The sequence below is a fragment of the Pan troglodytes genome, chromosome 13 (genome assembly GCF_028858775.2).
Source record: "Pan troglodytes isolate AG18354 chromosome 13, NHGRI_mPanTro3-v2.0_pri, whole genome shotgun sequence".
In the NCBI taxonomy this organism is placed as follows: domain Eukaryota; kingdom Metazoa; phylum Chordata; class Mammalia; order Primates; family Hominidae; genus Pan; species Pan troglodytes.
In genome coordinates, this window is record NC_072411.2 from 141536818 (window position 1) to 141561093 (window position 24276).

The window sequence follows — 24276 nt, forward strand, 5'->3', positions numbered from 1 at the left end:
GCCTCCTCAAATGTTCTAGAACTCTTTTTATCCACTAGTACATCAGAAAGAAAAAATTAACCTTGCCTTCCTCCCTCCCCAATCCTTTCACAAAAACAAGGCAGTGCTATGGAAGCACATGAGAGAGACGTGGGGCGAAGGCCGCCGTTGCTCCCGCACAGCCACATTGAGACTGCAGGTGTTCAGGCAAAGACAGGGCCAGACAGAACCTCGGTGAGCCTGCAGCAGGAAGGTTTGTGTTGTGCAGTGTCAGACCGGGATGAGGAGACAGGGCTGGAAGAATCAGCCCCACCTGATTTGGATTCAGTCCATGTGAAAACAAAGAGTGTCAAGAATTCTGCATCACACTATCTAACAGGGAGGGAGGAACGTCCCCTCAATACGGCCTTACCCTAGATGTGAAGAGGTGAGAAAGGCTTTCAGGACAACACATGGAAACCCTGAGTGCGCTCAGAACAGACTCCACATCCTTGCCTGAAACTCCAACAGCATTTCACAAACCCTACTCAATCAACAAGTCACTGAGAAACACAGTGTTAATAAGCATCCAATTTCTACATATTTCCTAGGAAAACTCATAGGTATTTAAAAAGGAATACCCTTGGCTACGAATGCAAACTAATTGAAAGAAAACCATTAGCTCTTATAATGAAAGGTATTCTCTTGGCTTTAGCAGCTGCTGTGGTCTGAATGTTGGCATCCCCCCCAAAATTCATGTGTTAAAATCTAATACCCAATGTGACAGTATTAAGAAGTGGGGCCTCTGGGGAGTGATTAAGTTATGGACTCTCAGGAATAGGATTAGTGCCCTTATTAAAGAGGTTCAAGTGAGACCCCTCACCCCTTCCAACAGGTGAGGACACAGCAAGAAGGCACCATCTGTGAAGCAGAGAGCAGCCCTCACCAGACACCAAGTCTGCTGGCACCTTGATCTTGGACTTCCCAGCCCCCAGAACAGTGAGCAAGAAATTTCTGTTATTTACATATCATCCACCCTAAGGTATTTTATGATAGCAGGCTGAACGAACGAAGGCATCACCTAAACAACCAGATTATGGAAGCAATCTTCTAAGAAAATGGTCTAAGCATTTTAAAATTAAAAAAAAAAAAAAAAAAACTGGCTCCAATCACAAAACTTCTTTTAGGGAAAGGCTCTGAAGACAGTGGCTTCATAATAACAAATTCTGACATCTCAAGTGAATACAAACTCAAAGAGCTAATTTGAACCTTTGAGAATGTAGTTGTATACAGAAAAGAAAAAACTCCCCCAGTTAATGACCATCACTAAATAATGAACACTAAGACACACAGACCAACTTGTCCTAATTCTTTATAAATGCTATTTCAAATGGAACAAAAATAAGTACATTTAGGTCATTTCTGTATTTTGTAAAAAACAAATACGTTACAATAAGTTTTACTACTCCTTTTGAAAGTACAGAGTCTTGGTGAAAGCTAGGAAATGATAGTCATCCTGAACACTGTGTTTCAGGGTAATATCCCAACAGCTCTACAGCTGCCCGTCAGCACGGAACCACACTGGGTCCTGAGTCCGGGTTGTAGCACTGAAGGAAAGGCAGCAAGGGGACACTGGGCAGAGATGGAGGAGAGCACAGTGAGGGCTGAGGGAGACGAGGGAGCCTGGGGTCCAGTGAGAACAAAGCCACCATGAGCCAGCCGGGCTCAGGATCCTCACAGACAACCAAGAGCCCGCAGGCCCAGCGTCGTCTTGGAGGGAAACAGCCGCCTACACTGTCAAGGGGGCTCCCAAAGGCCTGGCTATGGGCTTCGGTCTCCAAATCAGCTGTGCCTAGCTCCCTGAGAGGCAGACTTTATCTTTTCTATTTGTATTTGTTTTCCTAAAAAGGGGGAAGGAGAGAGAAGCAAACATGAAAATAACGCCCCAAGGCCTCCATCCCCACCAATGCATATCACTCCTGAAGGGCCAGCACTCCCAGTCTCTTACTGATTAGGTGGCTGAAAGCAAACCAGTTTAAAAGCTCAAGGCCAGATATAATTCAAAAAAGTTTAGGTATATGCCTCAGTTGATTTTTGTCTTAATTTTAATTTCTTAAAATTAACTGTAATTTTCATTATAATTTTCCCCAAAGTGCCCATTTTTTGCCATGTTCTCATGAAATAAACAAAGAGAAGGATGCTAAGTGGCCACAACGTGACAGTTTCAGCCCAAATCTCAGAGTTCGCTTGGTTATGCCAATCACCCAGTCACTCCTTCAGTCCCAACATTCTAAGGACTGGCAAAGAGAGCTCAGAGAAAGTTCACAAAAAGACAGAGGAAGGACAGATAAAGTTCCCTGATGGCAAAACCCATGCTCGTTGAAACCAACTGGGACACAAAAAAGCCTACGTTGCAGGACAGGGCCCCAGCCGGCGGGGCAGGACCTGTGGGAGGCCCACCAACCGTCCTCGCAAGGCTGTTTCAGCCTCAGGTCCTTTCTAGGGGACAGCCTCCCTTGGCCTCCACATCCCTCAGGGGGCTTCCATGCCCAGCCCATCCCTCTCATGGCATGAACCACACTGGACCAGAGTGCCTGCTGCCCTGCCTGCCCTGCCTGCCCTGGCCAGGGAGCTCACACAAGCAGACAGGCTCAATGCCTCTCAGGTCCCAGGCGCCCAGGGTTGTGCCGCAGAGAGGCGCACGCTCCTTGAGAGAAGGTGACCGATTCTAGCGGTGCCAGATTGGCCTCTGATGCGCTGCCCAGCCTCAGCCTACCTAAGCACTCGATAGTAGTAACACTGGTTTCCTCATCTACAAAACAGAAATAACGTGTCCAGCTCACGTCACAGGCTATATGCAAGCACAAATGAAGTGGCAGCAAGCAAAACTCAGAACAAACCTGCTGTTCATTTCGTTCTCTTAAACGCGCAGTGGGGTTGACTGAGCAAGCAAGTCATCAAGGCTGATGTATTATTATGATGAGTTTTGAACACCTATGGTCCAGTAGAGCCAGACCTTTGATGGCAGTAGCTCCCGCCTCACACAGCCCGGCACCCGGAGGCAGCCACGCACCTGCACACCTGTCCACGTGCGACCTGCCCCCACTGCCGGGTGCCTCAATCACAGCCTTTCTGTTCCCCGCCAAGCTGTGCTCAATGGTTTCTAATGATTCTCACACCGTGTTTTCTATGTCAAATACATACCGGGAGTTCATTCTTAAATTTCAATATCATTAATCATCCAACATTCAGCATCTCAGAACTCAGAAATTTGCATTTCTACAATAGTGGCTTTGAAAAAGGGACACAAATGCAAATGTTCCACAAACTGTGTAAGAATTTTCAGAGAATTGCCAAAACAAACCATCAATGCTCCATTGACAGTGAATTTTCTGAGCTCTTCATAATGACTGAGTACTCGTGATTTTTAAAAGACAAAACACAATATGAGGATCAAAAAAAAAAGTAGGTTGAAAAATAAGTCCTTATGTCTACATGATTTCCAGAACAAACCTTGACTGATTAAGATCCCAGATAATGATGGCATGGAGAATCCAGGCTAGTGACAATCTGAGAGCTGCAGACGCCCCGTGCCGGGTGGCTGGGAGGATGCACATTCAGACAGGCGGTGCTGTGCGTCAGAAAACGTACACAAGTATTTTTGAAACCCTGCCTTTAGAAAGCGGAAGCAAGCAGTACATGGGGATCAAAAGCATCTCCCACCCCAACATCAGCCGGAACTATCCAGGCATTTCTGTTGTCCTTCTCTAAAACCTCCAGTTGATGTAGGGCTGCCCACTGCAGGGGCCATGAACAAGCTCTTCTCCAGCTGGCACCAAGCATGCTCTTAGGCCCTGCCACCTTGTCCAAGCTCCCCTGGACTCCTGCCATCTGGCTGCACCTGCTGCCTACACACCCCGTCCTCCTGGGAGCCCTCTTGGGCCTCCTGCAAAGCCACTCTCAGCTCCCAGGCTTTCTCATTACCTCCCGCCACCTTGTTTCTGAGCAAGGGCCATGCTCAGAATCTGCAACCCACCTGTCACCAGAAGCTCAGAATCAAGGTCTTGGGTTAATTGCAGGTCTTCAAAATTCCTTTTCTGCCCCTTAAAACTTTGTAGTACTCCTGGCCGGATACAATGGCTCATACCTGTAATCCAGCACTTTGGGAGGCCGAGAGGGCAGGATTGCTTGAGTCCAGGAGTTGGAGACCAGCCTGGACAACATGGTGAGATTCGGTCTCCACAAAAAATTTTAAAAATTAGCTGGGCGTGGTGGCATGCAGAGGTGCATGCCAGAGGTGGTCCCAGCTACTCGGGAGCCTGAGGTGGGAGGATCGCTGAAGCCCAGGAAGCTGAGGCTGCGGTGCATACCACCACACTCCAGCCTGGGCGACAGCAAGACCCTGTCTAACACACACACACACACCCAACACACACACGGACACCCTAACACACACAAACACACACCCTAACATACACCCTGTGTAAAACAACACTCTCAACCCTGTCTAAAAAACACACACTCCCTAAAACACACACACCGTCTCACACACATGCACTCACCCTAACACACACACACACACACCCTAACACACATACACACCGTCTAAAACACACACACCCCCGTCTCACACACATGCACTCACTCTAACACACATACACATCGTCTAAAATACACACACCCCGTCTCACACACATGCACTCACTCTAACACACATACACACCGTCTAAAACACACACACCCCCGTCTCACACACATGCACTCACTCTAACACACATACACATCGTCTAAAATACACACACCCCGTCTCACACACATGCACTCACTCTAACACACACCCTAACACACATACACACCGTCTAAACACACACACACCCCCCGTGTCACACACTTGCACTCACTCTAACAAACACACACATCCTAACACACATACACACCGTCTGAAACACACACATCCTAACACACATACACACCGTCTGAAACACACACACACCGCCGTCTCACACACTTGCACTCACTCTCACACACACATCCTAACACACATACACACCATCTGAAACACACACACCCCATCTCACACATGCACTCACCCAACACACACACACCCTAACACACATACACACCATCTGAAACACACACCCCCGTCTCACACATGCACTCACCCAACACACACTGTCTAAAACACACACACCCTGTCTAAAACACACATACATACCTTAACACACACATATCCTGTCTAAAACACACACCCATATTTTAATACACAAAGAGACACACACCCTAACACACATACCACACCCTAAAACACACAAACACACCCTAACACACATGCACACAGACCATAACACACCCGTCTAAAACACACACACACACCTTAACACACATCCTGTCTAGAACACACACCCATACTTTTAACACATAGTCTAGGACACACACACCCTGTCTAAAACACACATACACACACCTTAACACACACACACCGTCTAAAACACATACCCATATCTTAATACAGTCTAAAACACACACACTGTCTAAAACACGCACCCTAACACACACATACCCTAACACACACGCTCTAAAACACACACATCCTGACACACACACCCTGTCTAAACACACACCCTAACACATACACCCTGTCTCACACACACACACCCTGTCTAAAACACACCCACACCACCTCACACACACACCATCTCACACACACCCTATCTAAAACACACACACCCTAACACACACACCCTGTCTAAAACACACACACACCCTGTCTCACACACACCCTATCTAAAACACACACACCCTGTCTAAAACACACACACACCCTAACACATACACATTGTGTCTAAAACACACACATGCACCCTAACACACACACCCTGTCTAAAACACACACCCCATCACACTAACACACATACACCCTGATTCACACACATACAACCTGTCTAAAACACACACCCTAACACACACTCACGCACATACACACAGACACTTTGTGGTATTCCTGAGACATTCAACCACTGCAGAGCATTATTTAAATGCCATAAAAATGCATCTTTATGAGATCATTTCTATATTAAAATATAATAATCTTGGCGGCCACGATGGTTAAAATAAACAGATTCAAGATCAAATAAAGTTAGAGCAGAACATGAGGACTGGAAGCAATCCCAGAGGACAGCCCTCTCCCTGGACTCACAGGGTTAACACTCAACAGTGGTCTGAAGCAACTGTATTACCATGAACTCACTCATCACCAAGTCATTGTGGACAGAGACTTTTTAGCTGCTTTTATGTGGATGGGGGTAGCTCAGACTGAACAGAATATTAAGAAATCATAGAATGGCCCAAATTAACACACTGATCTTAAGTTACACACGTTTCCCACAAAATCCTTTTTTTTGTTTTGAGACAACAGTCTTGCTCTGTCGGCCAGGCTACAGTGCAGTGGCACAATCTCGGCTCACTGCAACCTCACCTCCCGGATTCAAGCGATTCTCCTGCCTCAGCCTCCCGAGTAGCTGGGACTACAGGCGCGTGCCACCACGCCTGGCTAATTTTTGTGTTTTTAGTAGAGACGGGGTTTCACCATGCTGACCAGGCTGGTCGCGAACTCCTGACCTCAAATGATCTGCCCACCTCGGCCTCTCAAAGCACGAGGATTACAGGTTTGAGCCACCGCACCCGGCCACTTATTTTGTTTTGAACTAAACATTATCCGTACCTCGCACCAAGATTCCAGGAGCGAGACGATGCTCAAGTTACCGGCCACTGCCTGCTCAACCAGCTTCCTATCGAGAGCATCATCCCGGTAACCACAGACACGTCCCAGCAAATCCACTGCGGGGCTCCTTGACACTGAGAACTTTTCTGGGCAAGACTTTCTCTAGGCACGAACATTCCGGAAGGGAAAGTAAATGACACTGGAGGGATGGGGTAGTGTTAAGTGGGTGGCCAAGTAACAACGTCTGCCTTTCCTGCTGGCCAGTCAAGTCACCAGTATCCTAAGCCCTTAACCACAAGGAAAGACAAGGACAGTTACTTGGAGAACTGTCCTCGGAGGAAAACAAGGGAATGGGAGAAAAAAGGAGGCATGGCTTGTCCTGCCAGCAGGCCCCTGTGGGCTTCCCATCCACACTCCTGGTTTCATGCCAGGGACTCTGGCTTCAAGGCAGAGGCTCTGTGTCCTGACAAACGCATCCTGCCCTGCCACAGCGCATCCCCTCAGGGAGGGTGTGGAGGGCTGGCCGGGCAAGGGGCGTAAGGCTCCAGGGCCTCCTTTCAAAGGAGAGCTCTTCCAGGCTAAGTCAATCCAGGTTCTTCCCTCAGGCCGCTCACATCATTAGAAATCGTTATTTAGAGCAATAAAATCCCAACAGTTAAGCAGCTTTGACGTCAGAGAACCAGGGCCTGGCTCTGGCAAAGTTCAGCGGGAACAGCAATAAAACCATAACACAAAACTCACCCAGCAGCAGAGGACTTTCACAGAACACAGGAGAGGAAAGCCACACACACTGCACTAGAAGGGCACTTCATCAGCAGGGCAAAGCCAAATCACACGACAAATGTGAGAGGGGGCCCATGGGCGGCTGGACTCCCCCAGCCCGGCCTGCCCAGGAAGTGAGGGTGGCACGGGCACCCACACCAGGCCACACAGGAGCAGGGCCCCCATGCCAGATGGGCAGGCAAGGGTGAGCCAGGCAGGCAAGAGTGAGCCGGGTGGGCAGGGCGAAGGACAGGGCCAGCTAGCAGAGGACGGCATGAGAGACACACAGAGGGAGGGGAGGTGCAGCCAGGTAGGCCCCGAACACCACGTTGCCTAGTGATGGCAAGGCAGCCCAGGACCCGGCTCCTTGGCTCAAGGAAAAGGGACAGCGGTTCCGTGGCTGTGCTCTGACACACCTAGAAATTACCCGCTCAAGAGAGCAAACTGAATCCTTTAGTATTAATGATTTCTCTTCCTCCCAAAACCCACTAAAATGATGAAAAGCAGGATTGGAAAGCACTTCCAGCAATGCCTGGGAGCGGACGGACAGGTGCATCAGCTGACAAGAAACACAGAGGAACTTCCCGAAACTAGAGATCTCTGGGGATGGAGCTGCTTGGGAAGGCACACAAGCCAGTGGGCCTCGCCCAGGAGGGAGGGCACGGTTCTGGGCAAGCCCCATCCCCCGCCTGAGATGTGGGCAGAGGCCGCTGGGCCACCAGCCAGTGTGTGCAGGTGGTGGTACGCACGTGTTGGGCACAAGGGGTCCTGCCTCCCAAGGGACCTCTGGGCGGAAGGGCAGACACGGCAGGGAAAGATGACAGTGGACAGGGCAGAGGAGGCAGCCAGCAGACTTCAGGCCCCAGGCAAACCACCTCAGCTGCACCCCCTCCACAGATGGAGAGCAGAGAATGGGCTGGGCCAAGGGGCAGCCCTGCCCTCACCAGTGCGGCCTGTCTTCAGCCTCCAACCCACTGAGAGAGAGAATGGAGAGGTCGTGGGTGGCAATAAGGCGCACACAACCCAACTCACATGGGCAGGACAGGCCCGGGCAGGCCGGTGATCAAACTGAACCGCAGCGGCTGAAATTCCCACAGAAAAGGCCAAACAAACCCAGCACCCCGCGGTTTCCAGAGCTGAGCCTCAAAGAACCTGGCCTGAAAAGGTTAGAGACAAGTGGATGGAGAAATATTTGTTAGCCAAAAGAAACCAAGGGTAGAAATACCTCATGAAACACTATAAGCTCTTGGTCAAAGAAACATTAAACAAAGAGAAATATATTATATTTTGATAAGAGACCTGATCTACCAAAAGAACAGTCATTAATTTTTAAGCTTTAAAAAAAAACACTGAACTATATAAAGCAAAAAATGGTTATTAATGTAAAAAGAATATTATAAGACTATAATCACAGTAGAAAAATACACTTTTCCAAGAAATCGAGCAGACAGAAAAAAATAAGTAAAGCTATACTGATTTAAATAACTCAACTGAGTTAATATATAATTAAAATAACATATAAAGAAAGGATACATATCCTCCTATATATAAATAAAATATATATAAATGAGAGAACTTTTTTTTTTGAGACGGAGTCTTGCTCTGTCGCCAGGCTGAAGTACAGTGGCGCAATCTCAGCTCACTGCAACCTCTGCCTCCCAGGTTCAAGCGATTATCCTGCCTGAGCCTCCCGGGTAGCTGGGACTACAGGCACACGCCACCACGCCCAGCTAATTTTTGTATTTTTAGTAGAGATGGGGTTTCACTATGTTGGTCAGAATGGTCTCGATCTCTTGACCTTGTGATCTGCCCACCCTGACCTTCCAAAGTGCTGGGATTACAGCTGTGGGCCTCCGCGCCCGGCCGAGAACTTTAAATACAATATTGATACATACATACAGACGTCTTTAGACTGAAACAAAATCCTAAGAGCATACTTTCTCTTCAAATGCCTGCAGAGCATGTACAAATTATGATTATGTGTACACCAAGTCATACAAAAATATGCACCCCCATTAAAATAATCAAGTGAACTCAAACAATAATTTTCCCCTAGCACACTGACAAAAATGAAAGAGACTGAACCTACCCAGTGCTGGTACAGCACAAATTAAAAATATGCATCCTCTTACACTGGAATTAGGAAGATCAGTTGGAACGAGGCTTCTGGAGCAATTTGACAGTCAACCTAATGATGTTTTAAGTGCACGGGCTCACTGACCCAGCTTCCACTTCCTGGAATTTGTCTAGTAGTGATACTTAGAAGTTTACAAAATATATGTATAATAATTGTTTGATGCCAATTTGGAATTGGTATAAACACTGCTACAACCACATAAATATCCATTCGCAAGGTATCAAAAGAGCAAGTTATATTTGCACACATACTGATACCAAAAGATGCTTATAACACATTAAAATGGACAGAATGTAAAACACAGGGCCCTGCCTATAGAATTATACTCTATGAAAATGCTCACACACATCACACTATGTTTAGACACAGAAAAAAGATACACTCTCACCCAACAGCAGCCCAGTGTAGGAGGGAGAGAGCCAGCTCCATTCAATGTCTATTTAGACACTTTGAGCCATAGCGCTTAATTTTGTCTTGGAATGATCATAAACCATTTCTTTACATCAGTCAATACATAAACAATTTAACTCAATAAAACTTTCATATCTAAAAAAACCTGGAATCTTGCCCTCTGGAATTTTCAGACAAAGACGATTCCACCCAGGGAAAGATGTGTGTAAGCGTTCCAGGCAATCTCAAAGAGAGTGACCGAGACAGACCCTGAGCCTCTCTGCCTCTGCTCTAAGGAGCAGGACCCAGAGCCAAGGCTAACAGAGCCTCAGGTGCCTGTCCAAGCGTCTGTCCAGTGGCCACCGTCTTCTCTCTCATGTGGATGCAAGACAGAAGTCGATGGCTAAGTGCCCTTGAAGGCCACGGTGCGCTGGAAGTGGCAGGAAGCTGGGCAGCACAGGACTGGCTCTGCAGGAGCCCCACACTCAGGCAGGTCGGCGGCAGGCCTTGAGGTTTCATTATGGCGCACGCTCTCGGTGACTTTCCAAGGACAGAAAGTGTGAAGTCGTAAATGGATGGGCCCATGACATGCTTCTGAAGCTCAGAGCAGGACAAGCTTGCTTCCCAATCATGTGGGTCCCCCACGTACCAGCTCTGTGACCTCAGGCAAATTACTTCTTCCCTCCAGGCCTGAGATGATCTGGGGCTGTACTAAATGCTTGTAAAATGCTTAGTGCAGCCCCTCACAGAGGCACTCAAACACCAGGAGCAACTGTGGCCACGACCTCAGTGGGAACATGAGCTTCTTCCCAGACAGCCCAGACGCCCAGTTGGAGGAGCACTCCCACCCCTCACACAACCCCTCATGAAACAACAAAGACACTGGGCAAGAAACCAGCTCTCCACATCACAACCTGACCTTTCAACATCACCCTTGTCAAAGAGCATCGAGGAAACCTGTGTGCCTCTCAAGTCCGCCTGCAAACCGGGGTCGCAGACTTGACTCCACATCCTCACAGGTTTTATCATTCTTCTTTCACCAAGAGGAAGAATAAACCATCCATTTTGCACTTTGTGCTGTCAAAAACCAACAGTGACCACTATCAAGAAAAACAAAAGTCTCGAATCCAGAAAGCAAGCTGCAGTCACAAGAACTTCTACTTTGGGCAAAGAAAGCCCCGCTGTGTGCCCAGAGAAGAAAGGACCCGGCCTTACCTGGATGGCTTTGGGAGCTCATTGCTAGCAATGTCCACTCCTTTAAGTGATTCGAAATGGCTCAAAATTTCCACGGAAACGATAGCTCCAACGAGCTCCAAACTCCCACCAACACATACAAGTACCGGGACGGTGAGGGCTGGGTCACAGACGTTCAAGCGCCGAGCCTCGCCGGCAAGGTCTCATGAGCCAGGTAACCCACAAGGAGAACAGAGGCGTCCGCTGGCTTCTGCAGATGAACCTGCAAGGTCAGAAGGAGAAAAGAGACTGGAGTTACAACATGGAAGTTCCGATCTGGAAAACAACATCCAACTAGGGAAATGATGACTTCCTTTTTTTTTTTGGAGACAGAATCTTGCTCTATCGCCCAGGCTGGAGTGTGGTGGCACGACCTGGGCTCACTGCAACCTCCACCACCCCTGCTACCCTGGGTTCAAGCAGTTCTCCTGCCTCAGCCTCCCGAGTAGCTGGGAACACAGGTGCATGCCACCAGGCACAGCTAATTTTTGTATTTTTAGTAGAAACGGGGTTTTGCCATGTTGGCCAGGCTGGTCTCAAACTCCTGACCTCAAGTGATCCACCCACCTCAGCCTCCCAAAGTGCTGGGATTACAGGCTTGAGCCACCACGCCCCACCAACTTCCTTCTTTATCCTTGTTCTGACCAAGGACAGATAGAACAGTTCGACGGAATCATTTCTACAAATACGAGCAGCGGGATTTTTGTTAGTAAATCACAGACATGTAAAAATGTCTCCAGAGAGCAGGGTTTCTCAGCCTCAGGACCACTGGGATTTTGGTTTGCGTATTTAGGTGTTGGGGTGTAGGGCTGCCATACACATTATAAGATATTTAGCAGGATCCTGGGCCTCCACACACCAGACGCCAGCAGCATCTTCCAGGTCATGACAACCAAGAATGTCTCCAGGGAGTGCCAAAGGTCCTCTGGGGGACAATATCATCCCCTGGTTCAAAATATCTGATCTAGAGACACCTTCCTTACCCCTTCCAGAAGTTTCCCCAACATTAGGCTTTTGAAAGGAAGCAGAGTATCTTCCAACTAATATAAATTTATTCTGTCATATTAGCTTACAAAATAAATATGAAATAAAATGTTTTAAAAGAAAAATCACTTTCAGCACATTCCCACCACAAAATGTCATTACTGCACGCTTGCATCACCCTGGATCCATAGACATTCGTAGTCACAATGTCTGTGTAATCACAGAATTTAATTCTAAAGTCCGCATTCCTCACGTAACATGATAACCTAAAATAGTTCTCTCATGTTTCTGTCTTCGTAATGACCATTTTCTCAGGTTTTCATTTTCTGCTTATAAAAGCAATACATGCGCATCACAGGTTAAGTATTTAAAAAGTCATCCATGATGCCATCACACAGAGACAAGCCCTTGGTAACATTCTGACATGCTTCCTTGCCGTTGTTTTTCTTTGCCTTTTGCCCATACGAACCTCTAGTGATACAGCTGTCTATCACGTTCTCTGTGCTGATATTACAGCCAGGCATTTTCCAATGGCATTAACAATACCTGGTAAGCTTCGTTTTGAAGGGCTGTTTCCTATTCCATGTGTGGATAGACAGCTGCCCCGCCCCACTTCAGGAGCTTCGGATGAGCCTGCTGCTCCCAGGGAAGTGTCGGGCCAAAGAGTGGCATGTGGCACCAGCTGAGCTCATCAAGTTCTCTTTCCAAGGCCTGCCTCTTCAATAGATCAGTCACTAGATGAACCCAAAAGAGACAAGTCTCAGTACTCCTACCACTGAGAGTCCCTGGCTGATCCCAGCTCAAGTGCTTTCAGAGGCTTCTGTGTTCATCTTTCTTTAAAAGTGTGACCAATTCCTTTTCTTGATTTAATTAGTCTAGAAATTTTTTTTTTTTTTTTTTTTTTTTTTTTGCCAATTGCTTATAACCAAAGAACTCTAACCAGTTCATCATGTAAAGAATCACCCCCGCCCCCAAGGCTGGCTATCTAGATGCTTTCCAATTTTATGTTCATTGTATCTACAACTCTGATTAATATCTTCATGACTGTTGTTCTGTATCTGGTTATCTCCTTAGGAATGACAATGACTTATTTGTCTTCAGGGTCAGAATGTTTATTCATCTCTTGGTCAGAAAGAGACATTTTCTTGAAGGGAATGTAGATGGCATATTTTTCAAACCCTCACAAATCTCAGATGACAGTATCCTTCACACAAAAAAACACATCTCAGCTGGGTATAAAAATCTTAGATCACAAATATGCCCCCCTCAAAATCTTTGGATGTCATTCCCCCCTCAACATTGTAGGGAAGTTTAAGTCCAGCTCAATTACAGCTTCTTTCCAGGTAAAACTTTGGGGGCCGAGTCTTGATGTTGTGGTTGTTACCATTTTCTTCTGCCTGGAATCTACTGGCATTTTTTTCTTGAATCTTAAAATTCAAAAACGTTGTCAGAAGATACATAAGTAAGAGTCTTTTATTTTGTTCAAAACATGACTCTTTCAACAAATATAGGTCTTCTTTCTGCTCAGGAAAATGTTCTTCAATTATGTCATTGATTATTATTTTTGTTAAACTTGTTCTGGCTTCTTCAGAGTTCCTATGCTATTTGGCTGAAGTCTCCCCATCAGATCTGGCCTCTTTCACCGGTGACACATCTGTTGTTTATTCTGCATTCCCAGGCAGCCTCTCAAGTATGTTCTTCACTTCACTGCTGCTATTTTCCACAATATCCATTTTATTCCTTATGGCTTCAAATACAGATTTTAACTAAGCCATGAACTCTTTGTTCTCAACCACTTCCCTTTAAACTCATCTCATCATCTTCTCACTCGGCCTAGTCCCTCCTCATACATCACCTTCTGCTTCTCTTTGTTGAGCCAGGTATTCTTCTAGCCAAAGCCTTTTGAAAATATTTTTTCCTGATTTAATTTCATTTTCAGAGGCATATTCTTCTGCACTTCAGGGTATTTCCCTCTTCCATACATTCTGGGATACCCTTTTTTTGACAGGTCCAAAGGTGAGGTTTGTTTCTGTTTATTTATCTTCAAATAGGAATAAGCTCTAGTCCAGACCTGAGGACTGCCAAGAGGCTATGTGTGCTCACTCCTACCCTGTTCTGTGTTCACTTTAATACTGGTCAATTATGCTTCTCAAAGCTATAATTCTGGCAAGCTGACATGCACGGTTCCTAGCCAAATGTCCAGTGTCTAGCAAGGTTTCACCTAACATAGTGCTGACAGCTAGAAACGGATTCTTCTCCCAACTGCAGATTCAATAGAGCACAGGCATTTTCACTATAATAGAAATGTTCTGGAAGAACCTCACGCTCTTGCAAAACTGTATACTAAAAACACAAGGGCTTATCTTAGAAAAAAGAAAAGTTGCAGTAGACTATTCAAAACTATGCTATTTCATCACCAAGGCATTACAAAAACATTACACAGAGAACATTACATTACATGAAGAAAAACATCACATAGTTTTAAATATATATATATAATAGTCCTGATCAATGAAAAGTCCAGTAAACATAGAAATTTACCTTTTAAAAAGGTGAAAGCAGTTTGATGGAACAGTAAAAGGAAGAATTAAAGCATCTAAGTTACAGAATTGGAGACAGCCAAGCCCAACTATATCAGTGAGCATATCAAACTGTCTCAACACCCCATTTAAAGGGCAGGGGTTGTCAGACTGGATAAAAAAGCGAGACCCTACTTTCTCAGAGTATAAAGAGGAATAGTGTGAGGAGGGACTAAAAAGCTTTTGGAGAGAGGAGGCTCTGTGTTTTATAACGTACAGTCAATCTTCCCCAAGCACTATACACCCAGCTATGTGCTGCCTACAAGAAATCTATCTTGTTATATTTAAAATATAGAAATAGATTAAAAGATGGACAAATGTATATCACATAACTAATCAAAAGAAAGCTGTAATGGTTATATGTATATCGAAGTAAAATTTAAAGAAAGAATACTACCAGCAATACAGAAGACCACTTCATAATGATAAAGGGGTTGGTTCATCAAGTGGGCACACAGTCCTAAACATTTATGCACCTGTTGGCAGGGCTTCATACTTGATGCAAGCAGTGTGCATAGGTATTCATTCACACCACGATATTTCCATATGAGTTTACATTTCAACAATCATGAGTCTATACCGAGACCTCAGATCCCAACATCACAAGGTATAAAATAAAATAATAATATAAAATAATAAAAGCATAAGAAGAAATGGACAAATCTACAATTATAACTGGGAATTTTCACACCCTGCTCTTAGTAACTGTTAGAACAAGTAGACAGAAAATAAGAACAGAGAAGACCTGACCACTACCACCCAACTTGACCAAAATGACATTCATGGAACACTCCATAAACAACGGCTGAATACACGTTATTCACGTTCTTTTTTAAAAACACACACAGAACATTTACCAAGATAGAACATCTTCTGGGCCATAAAACCAGTCTCGAATTCAAAAGGACAAGTCAAGTCATACAAAGTATGTTCACTGACAAAACTGAAATTAAATTAGAAGTCAATAACAAAGATATTTGAAAATCCTAAGTATTTGCAAACTAACACATCATGAATCAAAGAAAAAATTTAAAAGAAGTTAGAAAGCATTTTGAAACGAATGAAAATACAACATAAAAATCTGCAGTGCTTAGGAGGAAACATAAGTACCAAATGCCTGTATTAGAAAAGAAGGCCTCAATTCAATGACCTTAGGTTTCACCTTAAAAAATTAGAAAAAGAACAAATTAAACTCAAAATAAGAAGAAAAAAAAAAAACAGTAACAGAAGACAACAGAACAGAGAAAAATCAATGAAACTAAAAGCTGATTCTTTGAGACTATAAAACTTCTAGCAGAGCTGATAAAGAGAAAAGACAAAGATTAACAATATCGAGAATGAGAGGGGGCCAGGTGTGGTGGCTCACACCTGTAATCGTAGCACTTTGGGAGACCGAGGTGGGGGGATTGCTTGAGCTCAGGAGTTCGAGAGCAGCCTGGGCAACATTGTGAAACCCTGTCTCGACAAAAAAATAAAAAAAAAAATAAGCTGGGCATGGTGGTGCATGCCTGTAGTCCCAGCTACTCGGGAGGCTGAGGTGGGAGGATCACTTGAACCCGGGAGGTCAAGGCTGCAGTGAGCCAAAATCACGCCACTGTACCCCAGCCTGGGTGACAGAGCAAGCCTCTGTTCCAAAAAAAAAAAAAAAAAAAAAAAATCAGAGTGGAATTAACTACAGATTGCACAAATATTAAAAGGACAATGGGGAATATTATGAAAAACTTTATGCCAATAAATTTGACAACTTAGATGAAATAAACAAGTGCCTTGAAAAGCCCAAGCTACCGAAGCTCACTCGAGAGAGACACATATCAACACACGTCTTCGTGGGCCTGGATCCATCAGGGCAGCCGGGCTGTGACACTCACTGTCATGATGTTTGCCTAGTGGTGACATCCAAATCGCCTCCTTTTTGCTGCACTTATTACTTAGAATTCCAAGGCAAGGATGAGCTTTCACTGCTCCATCTTTCCAGTGACTCAGTAATCTACTTCCGTTCGTGTGGACTCACAGATAGTTACGTTATCCGCTGTGTTATTAGTCCCATATCGCCACCATTGGTGTTGGCGCTAAAGCGCCGGCCGTCGGGAGCTCCTGCAAACCAGCTCTTAGGTTTTTCTGGCAAGCCTCCAATCCAGTCTTTCGTTTGTTTGTTTTTGAGCATTTGCTTACTTTCTGATTTTACAAGATGTCCCTGTCACAGTCCCGGAATCAACGGCTTCTCCAGGGAACCCTGGATCCATGTTTGGGAGAACTGTGTTCAGACCCAATCTAGTGCTAGGTGTGCTCACTGCTGCTGGGCGACAGAGCGTGCAGGGCCCTCTCAGCAGGCAGCGCGCGTAGGGACTCACTCACACCTCAGTATCTCTGTATGAGTTTACACTTGAACAATCATGAGTCTATACTGAGACCTCAGATCCCAACATCACAAGGTGTATTTTAGTCTTCCTCTTTCCTTGTTTTTATTAAATATCTTTCTAACAGTGGGAAACCTGGTTCCTATTATCTACAGTATCTTTTCTCATTTGTTTAATTCCGGTACACACACAAAGTCATTTCAGAATCGCTAACCTCTACCCATGAGAAACACATTCACAAGACCACCATTTATACACGATTCTCCTTGTTCTCAGCCTTACTGTATCCAGGTAAGATGCTCGTTTCCAAAGTTATCAGGTGAGTGCATTTGTAAGAGAGTTAAATTCCTTGGTTAGCATATGTATTTCATGTTGGGTTCCCCACATACTGGTTGGTTTTAGTCATTTGTTTATTTTTTGGATATGTAAAAAGTACAAATATTTTAAGTAAAAAAAAGGTGTTTTCATATTGATATTTGCAATTTAAGATTTCACAGGTTTTAACATGAATTTCTCTTTAAAAACAAAGCTTTTATATTATGAAAACTTCAAACATATACAAAGTAAAGAGAACTGTGTGACAGCCCACAGCATCTAGCTTCAACGCCGGCCAACACCCTGGCATTCACGCTGCATCGGTACCTCCTTCCACCTACACTGAAACGTCCGAAAGGTAATGGCACCATTTTGAAAATGCATATACCCATGTAACCCTATTACCATGTGAGTTCCTCCTCACTTTTACATGCACAGCCAAGCTAATGGGAAACATGTTTCACATGATGTGGCCAGAATCCGGCTGTGTCATGAACAAGAGGGCTTCTCAGAATCTTGTGTCCTCTGCGCTGAGGGAAGCAGAAGCCACTGAAGGCTTCTGAGCAGGACAGAGGACCTGGGGTCGGGTCTAGGACAGGCCGAGATGACAGAAGCAGCTTGGGTGGGGACCCCTTCCCAGAGCTGGGGGGTGGGGGCTCCAGCTACTGGGGAGTGCATGGAGAACATGCCCCTCCACTCGGTCACATACTCAGCCTTCGGGTCACCTTTTCAGCCAGAAATGGTCGTTCCCTGGTGCCTCTGGTGAAGGCTCACTGAGAGCCAGGTCACCAGGGCCCACCCACAGCCTCCTGGGAGGAAGCCAGTGGGAGCTGTGATTTAGAGAAGCAGAAGACTGGCCACAGCCTCCTGGGAGGAAGCCAGTGGGAGCTGCGATTTAGAGAGGAAGCAGAAGACTCGGGAATCTGTAGACGAGTGGCTCTGACATGAGGAGGCTAAGAAGCCAGCTCCAGAACCTGCTGGACAGAATATCAATGCCCACAGTCTATGAACCCTTCTTTCTGGAAACCGGCGAGAACACAGAGTGCTTGAGCCAAAGGAAGTGAGAATTCAGGTTTCACAGAGCAGGCATGCTAGACTCAAGGTACACCTGTTAGGAGTTCATGGTTGCAAGCAATAGAAAACTGACTTTGGATAATCTAGGCAAACAGAGGAAGCTCCTGGTAGTGAACGGGGTAGCTGGCAAAGCAGGTGGAGGGACCCAGAGGCAGGAATTAACGGCGAGTCCCTCCAGAACACTGTCCAACCACACCTGATGGCCTGCGCTGAGCCACACCCCTTGACCAGGGAGGCCAGGACACCCTGACAGGCAGCGCCGCCAAGGTGAGACCAATGGGAATGAGGGTCATTCCTCGAAGGAAAACTAAAGAATCATTACCAGAGGGGGAAATAGGACAAGGCAGACAGATGCCACAGACAGCCGCAAGGGGACCCGGAGACCCCAGCCCCCGTGTCACAGCTGGGGAGACTGAGTCAGCAGCCATGATGCTCAGTTGGGCTAAAAAAGTAGCTCCAACAGCCACAGACAGGACCTTCAGGGTCTGCCCAGGCACCCTGCCTTCCTGCAGCAGGACCCCATGCTGTTCTGGCTCTGGCTGGGTCTGTTGTGACCCATGTGCTGGCTTATCTGATGAGCACCTGCCCCGTGCCTGGCTGCAAGTTCTACTGAGAGCAAACGGGGACATGTATCTCTTCGCACCCCCGGACTCTGGCTTGGAAAAAAGTACTAGATAGGAAGCGGGGGCACCCGAGCTCCACCTGGTCCCTTGGGAAAGAGTACTAGACAGGGAGCGGGGACACCTGAGCTCCACCTGGTCCCTTGGGAAAGAGCACTAGACAGGGAGCGGGGACGCCCGAGCTCCACCTGGTCCCTTGGGAAAGAGTACTAGACAGGGAGCGGGGACACCCGAGCTCCACCTGGCCCCAGCACTACCCCAGTGTGTTCTCTCACCCTGGACCAGTTCCTTATCACCCCTGAGCCTGATTCTTTTCTCCCCATAGAAGTACTGTGTTGGAGTTCATCGGCATCCCTGGTGTGCTGTAGGAAAAAGGTTCTGGGGCCAACGCTGTCTGGGAAATGGAAGTTCTCCAGACGGCTTAGAGGCTGCAGGTAAGCGCAGGAAAGGCACCTCTCTCTCCACCTCCACACCCACGTCCCACCTCCCAGAAACTGCTCCTGATCGCCCCACCCCAGACGCTCATTCCTGTCACCCTACTTTCTTGCCCTTCCAAGTTCTTTCCTTTTTCTGATATTTCATTCTATGTTGACATTAAGTAGTTGTTTGTTTTCTCATTATCTGTCGGCCCCTCTGCCTGCCCCTGGCTGGAATGTGACCTCCTGCTGCACCCCTGGCCCAAGGCACACAGTAGGCACACAACAAAACTGTGAACTGAATGAACGTTTTTAAGGTCTTCCTGGATTCCCCTCAGAAACTACCTCACAGGGGGCTGAAGCTGAAAGCAAATTGCAAAAGAAACCGTTTTCTGCCTTCTGGGGGCTAGAGTTAAGTTTTAAGGATCTGATATCAAAGATTCCAGAAATTCACAAGTTTGTGGTACTTTAAGCCTCAGGACTCCCAACGCCTCAGAGAGCCTGCAGAGGGCTGCCATGAGAAAGCCAGAGTCACACACAATGCAGGGAACTGCTGTTGGCCCTCAGAATATCTGGGTTAAAAGAAAAACTTCACATTCCCTCATGAAGATCACAGGCAGAGAAGAGAAAAATTATGGAGTTAAGAACAAACGATTCTACAGCTGCAAACTAAATGGAACCCCTCATAAAGAAAGCAGCGCTATCTGGAGCCCACGAGGAAAGCAGAGTCTTTTCTATTGGATATGGGATGAGAACCCATCAGTCAGCTCTCTGCCTGATACACCTCTCTTCTTTCTGCCCATTCCGTCACCTTCCCCTTAGGTGGTGTGTCTTTGAACAACCCAACACAACACTCACAACATAAAAACGTACTAGAAATTAAATGGTTTAATAAGACTTAAGCATGATCTAGTTCTTTTTATCTTGATGTATGTGTCTAATGATACTTCACTAACCAGATTAGAGAACTAGGATGATCACTTTTCTAAGAAAACACATGGAAAGCACATGCTACTAAGATCTCAAGGATCCATTTGTTTCTGAAGGACGTTTGAAATGTGTATCTGTACATCCCTAACTAAAATACATTCTAATAAATAATAGACGAATGTGGACATATTACAACTTTCAAACACAATGCCTTTTATGATGTATTTTCCCCTAACTTAGCAGATGCACTAGAAGTCCACATTGAGCCACAGAGCCTGTGATTTTAATTTACAAGCACCTTTAGCAAGACAGCCATGGTCACTCTGCCAAGTGGGCAGTTTCCGACACTGGGCATCTGTTTACATAAAGACATCTCTCTCTTTTCATTTCTGCTCCACACAGAATCAATGAAAGCAAATGCATCACTAACGCTTAAGTGTGGGTGTATTTCCTTCACCAAACACTTGGAATCTAAGGTTACCTATGGTTCCTCCTCCCGCAGCTTGGAAATTTTGAAATTTTGGTTGACTTAATTTCATGGAATAAGCCATAAACCTTCCAAAGAGCAAAAGTCTTAGAAGCTATAAATCCATCAGAGAACATTCTTCTAAAAAATCTTACCAAGCTACCACAAAGAAATGTGACAGTGTGGAGAGGGCCAGTTTTGTCCCTTACCACACACCCTCCCCACCCCATTTCATGGGCAGTGACTATGGCTCAAAGTGCCCACCACGGCCTCAGCCTGCCATGCTGGTGACGGAACAGCCAGTGCTAGTGAACCAAAAGGAGAACCCAGAGTCACACGAAGGAGAGCAGCCTGCAGAACCCAGTCCAGAACGCCAAATACACATCATCTCCTGGGCAACAGAGAGCCTTCCCCAAACAGGGAGTGAGGCCAGGATGCCCACTCTCATCATTTCCACTCAACACCCTGGCAGAGATCCTAGCCAGGGCAGTAAGGCAAGAAAAGAAAAGAAAGCAAAAAGATTAGAAAGGAAAATGTCACTATTCACAGATGATATAGTGTATACACAGAAAACTCAAAACAATCTACCAATAATTATTAAAATAACTAAGTGAATTTTACAGGATTGCTGAGTAAAAGGTCAATAATGTACCAAAATCAAAAGCTATTGTATTTCTATACAGTGGCAATAAACAAATACAAAATAAGCTTTGAAAATAAGATAACATTTATAATAGCATACAATATTGGCAAATATACAGGACTAAATCTATCAAGAGACGTAGAAGAATTCTACATAGAAAACTATAAAACATAAGTGAAATTAGAGATCTCAATACAAGGAGGAATATACCATGTGCATGGACCGGAAACCCCAATGAGATTCAGATGTCAATGTTTTGCAAAGTAATCGGCAGTCAATGCAATCGCAATCAAAATCCCAGCGGAATTTTTTTGAAAACTGACAATTTTACATTTTAAATGGAAGCACAAAGAACCTGAAATAGCAATCTGGAAGAGAAACAAGCTTGGGGGACTCACACTACCAAATATCAAGACTTCTTCTAAACTTGTGTAATTAAAGTAAACCAAGGAGAATATGCTAGAATGAGACCAACACAGAGTCATCTGATTATTGTGAGGATTCCACCCCAAATCCATAGGGAAAACAGGGTCTTTTCAATATGCAGTGCTTGTGTCAACTGCTCTTTGATGCTAAATGAACCGCAGCCCATACAGCCCGCCATGATGGAAATTAGTATGAGCTGGATCACAGACCTAAATATTAAAGGTAAGCAATGAGGCCTGGTCTAAAAGACAACAACAAAAAATATCTTCAGGTGGGCAAAGATAGACAGATGTTAAAAAGGTACTGACCATGAAGGAAAGAAAATGATAAATTGTGCTGCACTCAAATTAAGAACATTCATTTATGAAAAGATGCAGAAGAGGGAAAAGGCAAGCCACAAAATAGAAGAGACCCTGCCACACATACACCCAGCAAGGGACGGATATTCAAAATGTATAAATAATTCTTACAAATCACTAAGAAAAAGGCAGACAACCTGAATGAAAAATAAGCAAAACACATCAACAGGTACTTTACAAGACAGGATTCCAAGTGGTCAATCAACACACACAAGGTCCCGCGCATGTGTGACTGCAGGGAAACGCGATAAAGCTACAACGGAACCCTCCATACCCACCAAAATGGCTAAAATCTGTAAACGAAAGGATACCATGTGTTGGTAAGGATGTGGCTGGCCGGCACTCACACACGAGGTCACGAAACAGTGAACGGCACACACCCTGTGGGAAACCCCTCGGTGGCAGGTACTACAGCCACACAAGTGCCATGCCCCAGCAATGCCAGCCCGAGGCATCTACCCAACAGAAAGACATCTACGAAGACACAGCAGCATTATCTGTAACAGTCAAAAACCAGAAACCTCCCAAACGTGCCAACAGCTGCACGAATAAATACCTTGTGATGTCATCATACCACAGAACACCATACAGCAGTAAAAATAAACAAACTACACCTATATGCAGTGACACAGATAAATCACAGAAACATCATGCTGAGAAAAAGCAGACACACACAGCAGCGCCTACTGTAGGGCTCCATGTGCATAAAATGTGAAAACAGGCAACACTAATCCGAGGTGGGAGACGTCCAGACAGGTTCCCCTGGGAGGGGTGGGGGACGGCCACTGAAGGAAGAACAAGGGAGCGGTGGCGGGGGGAACACCTGCTCCTTGATCCGTGGAAGAGGAGGCAGAGCCTTCACTTGCAGAAAGTCAGCACCCGCATATCCCTCCTGGCTTGTGTACTTTTCTCATATATTTTATAATTCAATAAAAAACTGGTGCAGACCAATGACTCAAAGCCATCTTGCACCAAGAAAGATCCAAATAATACCGATCTGACTGGTCCATGCAGCTTGCACGATCTTACCTGGACTTTCCGGACAGTGAGGAAGTATTTTATAGTTCTTGCCACCATTTCTTACAATCAGTACATGTAGGAGAAATCGTCACCATACTACTCCTCTTAAAAGAAACCTCACAGAAACGGAAAAGAATTCTTTCAGAACCCACGAGGGTGCAAACACAGGGTGCAGATTTTAAATGGAGAAAAAACAGGGAATTCCCAAAGAGGTACTAAGTCAGGTTTGTCAGACAAAATATATATGAAATCATTTTTTAATTTGTGTAATTAAATGATTAACTTAATTTGAATTTAGGGTAATTAAAATTGAAATAAATTTTAAGCTTTAGAAAGCAAACTGTTGCTATATGACATTTCTGACTCCTGTCTATACAGTGAGTTTAATAAGCACTGTTTTCCTTAGTGAAATGTGGAGTGTAAGGTCTGGCTATTGTGTTTTATAAGAGTGTCATTTTATGATACGTGGCCACATGGCGCAAGACTTCAGATATTTTTCCTCCATAATTTGTTGGGACAGATTTATACTTTAGCTTCATAATGGACTCTACACTTGAAAGTAATAAAATTCCATTTCACTGTGCTGTAACGGGAATAAAATAGGAAGCATTTCACACAATCCACAGGCTTATGCTGAACAAGGCCAAAACAGGCTCTGCTGAGCTGAGGCCACCATTCCATCTGAGGCTCTGATTCCCCCACCCTCTCATTCTGGAACGTTCGGAAGATCAGATACCAAGAGGATAAAGAGGAAGGGCCATGGGAGCCAGCAAGGCTAGGTCTTCAGAGCCATGCATGGGGCACCAGGGGACACACACAGACACACTTGCACAGGCCAGGGTCATCAGGGTCATGCATGTGGCACCGAGGGACATGCACAGACATG

General features: G+C 45.5%; 1 protein-coding gene across 13 annotated transcripts in view; it reads right to left on the reverse strand.

Annotated features, from left to right (window-relative positions):
• Window positions 1-24276, reverse strand: part of HDAC4 (histone deacetylase 4) — a 359741-nt gene that overhangs the window by 299689 nt on the left and 35776 nt on the right. For 12 of the 13 annotated variants that reach the window (XM_054679623.2, XM_009444680.4, XM_016950850.4 and 9 more), the window contains exon 2: window positions 11184-11424. In XM_054679623.2, the coding sequence (XP_054535598.1) occupies window positions 11184-11205 (22 nt within the window). In that variant the 5' untranslated portion in view covers window positions 11206-11424. Of the gene's footprint in view, window positions 1-11183; window positions 11427-24276 lie in introns of those variants that run through there. The other variant, XM_063790960.1, reaches the window with a different exon arrangement.